The sequence below is a fragment of the Citrus sinensis genome, chromosome 3, assembly GCF_022201045.2.
Source record: "Citrus sinensis cultivar Valencia sweet orange chromosome 3, DVS_A1.0, whole genome shotgun sequence".
Classification (NCBI taxonomy): domain Eukaryota; kingdom Viridiplantae; phylum Streptophyta; class Magnoliopsida; order Sapindales; family Rutaceae; genus Citrus; species Citrus sinensis.
In genome coordinates this window covers 45807106-45818589 of record NC_068558.1, presented here as the reverse complement: position 1 = coordinate 45818589, position 11484 = coordinate 45807106, and the positions used below count along the sequence as shown (strand labels likewise).

General features: G+C 29.8%; 1 protein-coding gene across 1 annotated transcript; it reads left to right on the top strand.

Annotated features, from left to right (window-relative positions):
• Positions 1-8935: 8935 nt before the first annotated feature.
• On the top strand, positions 8936-10871 carry LOC107177238 (transcription factor MYB1-like). The gene is made up of 3 exons (XM_025099164.2): positions 8936-9177; positions 9270-9399; positions 9515-10871. Exons 1-3 carry the CDS (start codon positions 9045-9047, stop codon positions 10674-10676), a joined length of 1425 nt encoding a protein of 474 aa, XP_024954932.2. The 5' UTR covers positions 8936-9044; the 3' UTR covers positions 10677-10871.
• Positions 10872-11484: the final 613 nt, after the last annotated feature.

Genomic DNA, 11484 nt, shown 5'->3' with positions numbered 1-11484 from the left:
ATTCCAATGTATGGTCAGGTGGGAAGCTTCAAATTTAGATTCCAATTTTCAACGTAGGGAGCCATTCGGCCGACTGGTCAGGGCTACTGCCCTCCAACTTGGAGGGCAGCAGTTCGAACCCCCACAAAAATATTGTAGGGATATTTTATTTTTTTAATTAAAAATTAAGTGAAGACAGTTCTCTTCCTTATCCATGAGTGAGGAGTGAACATCCCTCGAATATTTGTGAGGATTAAAATTTGGACAGAGCTTCATTAGCATTGATGTAAGTTGGTCCCAGTAATAATTTAATTTATAAATATCAGTTATATTTTTATATAATATGAGTTGTAATCTGAACAATAGTCTCATGTAAAAAAAAAAAAAGTTCCAACGTAGGGTCCGGAGGGAAAGCTTCAAATAATTAATAAATAGGACCCCGACCCTCGTTTCTTTTTTTTTTTGGTTGTCTGCATGCTAGGCCTGGGTACTCAATTACGAATACAATGGTGGTGGTCCATATGGTTTTACCTTTTTTTTAAAAAAAAAAATTACTGCATTTTATAGATATAATAAAAAAGATAATAAGTTAAAAATTCGGGAAAGCGTAATATCTTTAAAATTAAAATAAAATTAATAGAGTAAATTTTTAATAAAAAATCTCTTATTTAATTAAAATAAGAATTAAAAAACAAAAAAAATATAAATTTTAATATACTACAAATTAAAATATATTATATTAAATTATATATCTTTTTTATCTTTTAATTTATTTCTTATTTTATTGAAAGAAAAAATCACTTACTAAATAATAACTCAGATTAGCAGGTGTGTTTTAAAGTTTGAACCGGAAACGCTTCGTCCGCCTAAGAGTAAGGACAATTGGCAATTGCCATAGAGCAACCCCTCGGTGGCTGCGGTGTATTGACGAAGTAGTAGGGCTGATAGCTTTAATCGATTGCCTGGAGCTACCACTCTACTCTGAAACTGAAGGTCTACTTAAAGACCATGGGGTTTAATTGATTGTTGGCTGTCAATCAAGCATTCGTTAATAAATTACGGAGATTTTCCTGTCCCCCGAACGACATATATGGTTCCCGAATGAATCAGTTCCCATTTGCCGACAAATCATTTTACGCATGTTTTCTGAATTATGGTATCGAATTTTCTTAAAGTACAATTATTGAAACTTACTATCGGTCTTTTTAGTATGAAAATTATTAGAAAAAAGTTAAATGAGGTCAAGTGAATCAATGAATAAATTTTACTTACTCGTATACTTACATCTAATATAACTTAGAAAGATCTTTATTGTATATAATCTTGTGTTATGTTTTGATAAAATTTAAAAATTTTATTAAATAATATTTAAAAATCAATATGTATGTATACTTATATGGGACTAATTTAATTTAAATGATAACTAATAAAGTAATGGTCAAGACAATTTGAACCCATCAAAGCACTAACTAAATTCATTTACTCAATAAAATCATTAGACAGATTTTTTTTTTTCAAATATTGATACAGCCACAAAATTTTTGATATTATTTGATATATATTTTTTCTCCAACCAGTGATATCTAATTAAATAAATTTATATAAGTGCTTGTGGTGGCTCCATGCTTATTCTAGAAAATAATTTAATTGATTAATTGTCAATATTTTTTCTTCATTTGATATTAAAAAATATTGTAAATTACACACACACACACACACACACACGTGTATGTATGTAAATTCTAAAAGATATCAGAGTTACGTTTCATTGCAACTTACACAGACAAAAATTTAACACACATGCAACTAGCCTGATGTGGATGCTCCGTGTTTAATGATTCAATTAATAGTCGAGTTTTGCCTCCAGAACCATTCTAGAATTTGCCTGGTATAATTTTTTTAAATAGAATTTATTAAACCAATTAGCCTTTAATCTAGTGGAAGAGACTTGCACTTACATTTATGAGAGTAAATGTTTGAGCCTCTATAAAAGCTTTATGAGAGTTAGGTAACGTTTGTTTTTTTGTCTGAAATCTAAATGGATCTAAATTTTTTTAAAGTCTGAATACGAAAATCTGAATGACATGTTTATTTTTCTTTTTTAAATATCTGAATATAAGTAGTATATTGTTTGTTTTTACAATAAAAAATAATTTAATAAGCAGTAAAAATATTTTAATAAGCAGTAAAATTTATCAAATAATTGAGTTGGGCAAAATCCTATGTATAACAAAACTAAAAATAAAAAATTATTAAAGTAAATTTTTTTAGAACAACTTTTATTAAAAAAAATTAGTTATTTAGTGTCAATGAGAGTTTTTATAAATAATTATAAAATTAATTTAATAAGCAAATTTTTTTAAATGATGTTATTAAAGGAATTAAATAAGATTGTAAAAATAAATGAAAGATATTTTAGATAATTTAATATTTAAAAAATAACTTTTCAACATATACTTTCATAAGTCTAAAATTTAAGATTTTACTAATTTAGGTAAAATAACATATTTAATTCTCAAAAGTTCTACTCAGAATACAACGAAACAATATCAAAAATTGTAAAATAAACTTTTTGGATTAAATAAACCCTTTGACTATTAGGTCAAAGGTGTTCAACATCCAATCTAAATCCAAATTAAACCAATTTTTTTGAATTGACATTTTGATTTGATTAGATTAGATTGCAAAATGGATAATCTAATGTTATTGATGGGGAGGGGAAAACCTAATCCAACCCAATAGATTAGATCCAACCCAATCCAATTTTGATAAGGTGAGTGGGTTATTGTGAGGTAAATGGGTCAATTTTTCTAAACCCAATTAATATTTAAGTTGGATTTAATTAATTATGATGAATCCGTTTAATCTAATCCAACCAATATAAAATATAATAATAATAATAATATGTTAATCTTCAATGGCAAAACCCTAAACACTTAAACGACTAACCTAATTTTTAATCTCTTTTTATTCTTTTATAAAAAAGACTATTTCATTCTTGCATCTATTGTTCTAAACTCTAATTCCAAAGTTGAAATCACTCTCTCAAGTCTTAATTCTTAGTCAAAGTAAGGTATTTCTTCATTTATGCATACTTAGTTCCTTTCTACTGTATGCTAATTTGTAATATTGAATTGATTTATTTATTTTCACAGAATATACTTGTTTAAAAGCTCGTTGTTGAAATTTTCTTAATTTTAAAATAGTTGGTTTTTTAGTTTTCGTTATTGACTCTTGGGCAATGAATGAAATTTCATGGTATAACATTTATATTTGATTTTTTATAAGTTTCTTTTTAAGTTTCATATCTTCTCCTTTATTTAAATTTTTATTTTGATTTGACTTTTAACCTAAACCAACCTAATGATTTAAGGATTAGATTACATTGAACATATTTATTTAGTTGGGTTGTATTAATTTTTATTTAAACTCATTTATATAGTGGGTCGAATTAAATTATCACAAACCCTATGTAACCCAACCCATGCCCATCCATGCTTATTGAATTGGTTTATGGATTTATGATTGAAATTCAATATAAACAAATCAAACCAATTAATTTTTTATTTACCTTTTAAAGAAAGCTACATGTCACTTTTAAGTTTTACTTTAAAAAAATCCTAAAAAACTTAATTTTGTGTAACTATAAATATGCAATAATAATACAAAGTACAAACTATAAGTCATAGTCAATATTTATTTTCAATTATTTTTTTTAACGATGTGATAATAAAACACATGAATCATGAAATTTTAAGAGAGTTGATGGTGATGATGATAGCTAGTTTTTAGATCTTAGAAAAGCAATTGATTAGATTTTTATTTCTAAATCTTTATTTTAATCAGATTGATTAGGTCAGATTAGATTGGATTTAATTTTTTTATTAATTTAGATTATATTGAATTTCAATAAGTGATTGGATGGAGATTAAATCCAAAATATAAATTCTAATATTGATGGATTGGGCTGGAATTTAACAAAATATAATGGATGTAAACCCTTAAACACCCCTACTAACTACTAAGTCATACCAATTCCGACCTTAATTCTTAAGCACATTACACGGTTGACCAATTTGACCTAAACACGTGACCTCAAGCTTTCGCTTGCGCGCGCATTGTAAATATTAGGAGACGGTGTTGTCAGGTTTTACACTGTCAGTACTTTGAGTGTTGTTAAGCATAAACGAAAAAAGCACAGCCAGCCCGATGTTTTTGGATGGGCTTTGACTTGGCAGTTTGGATTTCTTCAAGTCGCCGGTTGTATTCAGATTAGTGATGTTTTAACCCCTCTAATAGTCTCATCAGCCCTCACTTTTTAATTAATCTCATTTATTTATAAAATTACTTTATTAAAGATAAAAAAAAAAGTAAAGAAAAATTAAAATCAAAGTAGCAAATGTCTAGACTCTCACTCGGTAATGAAATAAAAAACTTTTCATTGAGTAATGTCACCTTAATATTAAAATCAATACAGAATTTTTACAATTAAAATTAATAAATTAACTAATTTTTCATTTCCATTACTACCAAGGGATTATTGCAGAAAAGAAAGCTATTACCAATGACCTAATATTTTTTAAAGCATTGCGACAAAAAAATTAATGAGGGGGAACTCCCTCCAAGGATGATCAGGAAAGCAAGGAGATTTCAAATCATCATAGTTGGAGGATATTCAATTTAGGGATTTGCTATTATTTTCATTCATTGAACCATTTGTTCATTATGTTTTGCAAAGAAAAAAATTTAAAAAAAAAAAAAACAAGTTATTCAATATGATAGATTGATTTGCTAATGATGAGAAGGGTGTAGTGCGGTTCCTAAAGAGAGAGTGTAACTGGGACGGAAAAAAATTAAAGGACATAATTATTTTTAATTTTTTCATAAGGTTATTTTTAAGAATGGATGAGGTAAATTGAAAAGTGAGGACTATTGGGATAAATTGAGAGGCTCAAATATTACTACTTGTAATAATTTTATGATAATACCACCTATTAGTATTCTATTTAAAAATTGATGAATAATATTTTTTTCTTTTATTTATATTCAAATGATGATATACAAATGTAGTTGGTATCCTAATTGATATGTTATATGACATGTCATCATTTGTCTTTGGTGAAATATTATCAAATTAATGATTAAAAATATTTGTAAAGTTGTAATTGTTGACACATCATTTGAATAAAAATTGTATATCATAAATATATAAGTTTAATATGATAAAATCTCAACAAAATGATAACACTGATCAAATAATAATTTTTACTAATCTCAACTTAGAGTGGATGCGCTATTAATATTTTAATAAATTTATTACATTACACACACACACACACATTCATACATATAGGACCTTTTATTTAATAATTAACTATTTTGTAAAATATGTCTTAAGTTTTGCTTGTCTTTCTTGAAAGTGATGTTGACTTAGATCTGATTCTAACTTTTTGAAACTCGAAAAAAAAAAAAAGGTTCTAATGTGGCATTCTCATACGTGCAACTAAAAATTATTTAATGAGATCAATTTTGGATTATCCTTTTATGAATTAATATTTTTAAATCGCCCCTTTTTGTTTAAAAACCTCAAACACACACACACACACACATGTATGTATGTATGTATGTATGTATGTATGTATGTATGTATGTATGTATGTATGTTTTTTTTCTTATTTTTTGAGCAAAAATAAGAGTAGCTTGAAGATTTTAAGAGTAAATTGGTGATTTTAAGATAGTTAATTCACAAGAGAGTACTATGAAATTTAACATGTCCAATGTTTGTATCGCTTAGATAATTTTTCTTACAAGACTGTGCTCTATAATAGAACTATTATTTGAGGCATTAAAATGTAATTTCTTATTTATGTTAATAAAGAATTAAATATATATGAGGTTGTTAATAAAGAAAAATATAAGAAATGTCTAAATTAATCTAAAACTAGTAATGTCATTATTGAATATTTTGTTGTTATATGTTAACAAAATAGTAATACTCTTCTTATAAAGGTTTTAAGTTTAAGTCTCATTAGGCGAATATGGGTGAATTCTAATAAGGCCTTTGCAAGAATATACAAAAAATATTTTACATTTTTAATAACAACAATATTTTTTTCTAAAGAAAATTATAACAAGATTGATGGCTGAGAATAAATATTGATTTATTATCAGTACAAAATAATAAGTTAATGGGTATTATTAATTATTATTTCTCTTTCTTCTTATTTTTCTTTTGTAATTGATATGCTGTATGCGTGATAATTTCCACCTATGCCTATAAGTTTTGATAAATGTCAATGCATGCCCATAAGATTGATGGCTGAGAATAAATATTGATTTATTATCAGTACAAAATAATAAGTTAATGGGTATTATTAATTATTATTTCTCTTTCTTCCTATTTTTCTTCTGTAATTGATATGCCGTATGCGTGATAATTTCCACTTATGTCCATAAGTTTTGATAAATGTCAATGCATACCCATACGTTTCGACGTGTCATCAAATCACACCCATTCATCAAATTTGACCACTATTGGAATATAATTTGAATAGAATATAGATGTGATTTGATTACATGTTGAAACGTGTAGGCATGCATTGATATTTTATTGATGGATCCCTCTAACATACATTTAATGTATGTTACAACCACTCACATAAACAGTGAGTTGTGTGGGATCCACTCACTGTTCATGTGAGTGGAGTAACATACATTACATGTATGTTAGGGATTGCCTTTATTGAAACTCATGAGTGTGGATGAAAATTTGTCCCCTTTTATTTTTCAGTTTGATTGAATTTAATATTAAAACAGATCATTATGTTCTTTTCTTTGAACAATAATAGTAAAATTTAATAGATGGGTGTGATTTGATAATTTGTCGAAACTCATGGGTGTGCATTGACATTTGTCCAGATTTGTAAGTGTAGGCAGAAATTAATATGCTCTGATTCTATCTCCTTTCACCTGTATAAAATGGGTTAAAATAGAGTATCATTTGCACACACAAACCAGTAAAGAAGATAAAAAAGAGATGAGTGAAAGAAACATACTAAACATTCGTAATTTATCATCAAAGAAAAATGACAGATATCCACTAATGACCAACTAAGCCATTTGTTCATATTAATTTTTTTTCATTTTTTTTCTAGATAGGATTTAAGTGTGGGTTATTAATGATATATACTAATTTTATTAAAAATAAACCAAATTGGTACTGACTAATTCTTATAGCTTGAATGACAAATTACTTCCAAAATTAATTTTTATTAGTCACAGCTCATACAGTAGTGAGAACTGCGTTTGACATTTTGATTACACTGAACCTTCAAAAGCAGCAAAACCTGAGAGGGAAATATACACCACGCATAATGCATGGCACCAACCAACCGATTGCAAATAGTATTTAAACTTTCTTATTTACAAGAATATTACATTATATGTGATAAGGAATTTACATCTCAACCTTTTTAAGTACACCATTATTATTATAAACTTAATCGCACATTCATTCAACTCTCGTGAGCTCAGTACTCAACATTATTGTTCAAACTTTAGCTTTTAAAAATGAAAGTAGCGGTAGCATATTTTGAATGATTTTTTAAAATACAATGAATAATTAGACATTTTGTCCGTACTATAGGAATTAAATAAGAATTTACTAATTTAGTTTTTAGTGCACGACAACGTAGAATACTTTATCAAAACAAAATTGAAGTCATATTACATACGCAATAAAAAAAAGGGTGGAATGTTGGGCACCATAATATATTGCTCTTTCTCCATTAAGTTTTAGTCATAGGTGTTTAAATATGTTTTCATGAATGATTAAAATTATATATTAAAAGATTTAAAAGAAGAAGGTGAAAAGTGAAGCGTAAAATCGCTGACAACTAATGATAAAAAACGTCAACCTCTCTCTTTGTGGGGTGGGGGGAATTGCTATACCATCAATATTTTAGCGGAATTTTAATGTAACCACTAATGAATATTGATAATTCATCTATACTGCTTAATCTTTCAAATTATAGTATTGAGTTATTTTTCTGTTACCTTCGTCAGGATTTGTTAAGGAATCTATGTAAAAATATCATTTTACCATTGTAAAAAGTGGTTAGATGATATAATTTGAAAAATTACCTGGTATAGAGTAATTATCGTAATTATTTAGTAGTTACATGTACTTCTCTAATAGAAAATCAAAGCAAAATTATTTATTTTTAATATTTTTAATTACTCTAAAAAAGAAAGAAAGGAGACAAAAAGCACAAATTCAGCTATTGTTGTAATGGGTGGTTGATGAATGAGAAAATGAAGAAAAATGAGGGAAAATGAGAGAGAAAGAGATACAAAAGAAAATTATAAAATATAAAAATTCAAGTTATGCTGATAGATATTTAAGTTAATCAAAGTGCATAATTGTTTAGTAAGATTGTTGAAGCTATCAATGGTTAATGAAAAATCTAATGGTCACGGGGTGGACGAATGGCTTTTAAAAAATATCGGGGAGAATAATGATAGTCAATTTATTTTGGCTATACAGTCAAAGTTATCATATACTCAAGAACTCAGCTACGGTAGGAAAAGGACGTCTTTGTTCTGTAATAGTATTCAACTACGGTAGGAAAAGGGCCTCTTTGTCCTGTTTCATGATTATCATTTATGGAACAACTGTCTGACGTAACATAAAAGGACCCACGAAAATAGCTTTCCTTTAAGGCCTAAACTTTGCTATTGTTTTTATTCCGCATGAGTGAGGATTCGAGGTTGTTGAGTCAATAATTGCGGATAAGAAATTTTTGGGTGCTTTATTTTGACAAAACTTACACCCACAGGAAAGGACAAATGACGTTTTATGGATTATCACTCAACAGTTAGCAACATGGGAAAATTGTATATAAATTACGCTTATTTTGACCTTTCCATGCTTCACTTCAAAATTTAAATACCAAAAACAATACATGATTGGTTCACTCACCATTTCCTCTCACGTCCACTGGCAAACATTTTGCTATTTCTCCAGCTTTTAGTTCACATTTTCGTACTTGAACTTAGAGAAATCAATGGGAAGAACTCCGTGTTGCGAGAAAGTAGGACTTAAGAAGGGGAAATGGACAGCCAAAGAGGATGAAATATTGACCAAGTATATTCAAGCTAACGGAATAGAGTCGTGGAGGTCCCTGCCGAAGAAAGCAGGTAAGCAATGTCGTTTCCTTCATCATTTCTATTTGCGAGCTCGCATGTGGGTATATGACGTTATTGCTCGTACGTTTTTGGTGGGTTCAAAGGGTTGCTGAGGTGTGGAAAGAGCTGCAGATTGAGGTGGGTAAACTACTTGAGAACTGATTTGAGGAGAGGGAACATTACTACTGAAGAGGAAGAGACCATTATTAAGCTGCATGCCTCTTTGGGAAATAGGTCGGTATTTTTGCTAGTCTTATTGAACCATTATAGACATGCGAAAAATGTGCAAATATAAAACTTACAGTAGACTTGGAAAAGTAATTTTAATGCAAGCCATATTCTATTTCAGGTGGTCGGTGATAGCAAGCCATTTACCGGGTAGAACAGATAACGAGTTAAAGAACTACTGGAACACACATTTGAGCAAAAAAATTCACACGTTCCAGGGTCCAGTTGGTGGTGAAACCCTATCGTTGCCAAAGATGGTGGACGTGGCCAGCGCTAGTGCCGCAATCGACAAGAGGAAGGCCGGCAAAACAAGTAGATGTGCTACGAAGAAAAACAAAAGCTACATAATTAATAAAGACGATGTTACAAGTAATGTCCCCACACAGAGGCCCCAAGTTAATGGTTCTACTTCTACAGATGATATTGGTAATGTATCCGCTCAGAGACCTGAAGCATATGCTTCAACAGACGTTGGTTATGTCTCCACACGGAGGCCCCAAGTAAATATTTCTATTGACAATGATGCTAATGTCTCCACTCCTAGTCATAGACCTGAGGAAAATGTTTCTATTGAGGAAGCCGCCACACCATTGCCAGCCACGCCAGCGCAAGAGAAAGAGGCTTTGCCCAGAACTGTTATTGAAGGCTGCGTGGATTTGGATCCCTATGCAGAAGATGAGGAAATATTAATGGACCCAATTGCATCTAATCCCTGTCAAGAGACTGGTCTGGTTTCGAGCGAGAAAAGAGAAAGCTTCGTTGTTTGCTCTGGTACGGAGGAAACAACAATGAATATATCAATATTGTGCTTGTGTCCCAGGGGCGAGGAAGAGCAAAAAGAGACTGAAGTTTTAGCACCGTTTGATGAAGACATTGATGCTGAAACGTTGTGTTTCAATAACCTTACGGATCTAACTGAGGTTTGGACTTTACTGGAGGAGACAGAGAATTGTGCCAAGAATATTATTAGGGAGGAAACAGAAATTGGAACCCGGATTGTTGCGAACAATATGGCAAAGAGTGAGGAATTAGAGAGTGCTAATTTGGGTGCAACTGAAGAAAGTGTTGCCTGCTCTTCCGTAACTTCATTTTTTGATGATAATAATTTTGACTGGGATTGGGAGAGTGTTGTTCAAGGGCACGATCGGCAATGTGATGAAGAGAATAATATATTTTCTCGGCCGTGGGAAACCGACAATATGGCTGAAAGAAAAAGTCACGAAATTGGAGAAGTTTTAGACTATGATATGCCAAATGACATGGTTGCTTGGCTTCTCTCTTGATCAGATGATGTTGCGCAACACTTGTTATTTCCATTTTGTATTTCGTTTGGACACATGACACAGTAGAGGTGAAAAATTAATGTCTGTGGCTGCCACCAGGCACTTGCTAACTAGTTACGATTCTTTAAATTAAAAGTGCCCTTCAATGAAAATTCTTGGATGCTTCCGGTGCCCTGCTCCTTTCCATTCACTGTTTGTCTTGTACATGCTTCAACCATAATATACTTACACATAAATAATGAGTGGATCAAGAGTAATAGTTCAAGACTATACCAAAGATTCCAAGTCTTGAAACAGTTTGTTGTATTAAAACTATCCCCTTGAAATTGTACGAAAAGAAAATTATAATCATCAAATCCTTGATTAATTAGTTTAGGATGCAGTGTATGGGACTTTTGGTTATTTTGGCTTTCTAAAACAATTCGAAGTGATATATGGGTGTGGCTAAGTTACACTATATGTAGCTTAACTCAAGAGATGTACCCAATAAACCAAGTGTTATTTAATTAGATATAAATTTTGAGTTGAATGTAAGTTATATATAATATAATTTTAGTCACACTCTAACGATATATAATTTGTGCAGTTTCTAGTATTTTACTAAGCTAATAGGCCATATTTCTGGTAAGAAGCTTTTAATAATCAACATGCTGTAGGGAAAATACACATAATACACAATATAGGAATAAGTTCTAAAATTACAAATAACAAATTAGGAGTTTACAAAATAACAAACATTATAGCTTATATAACAATTATTGCAATGAAGTAATAACATAAAATAAAACATAAACTGAGACATGTGTGA

Bases quoted from the DNA above. Each gene is read 5' to 3' on its own strand.
- LOC107177238 (XM_025099164.2), top strand. From the start codon at position 9,045: ATGGGAAGAACTCCGTGTTGCGAGAAAGTAGGACTTAAGAAGGGGAAA. The intron at 9,178-9,269 runs GTAAGCAATGTC...GTGGGTTCAAAG, and splicing joins GTCCCTGCCGAAGAAAGCAG to GGTTGCTGAGGTGTGGAAAG. The intron at 9,400-9,514 runs GTCGGTATTTTT...ATTCTATTTCAG, and splicing joins CATGCCTCTTTGGGAAATAG to GTGGTCGGTGATAGCAAGCC.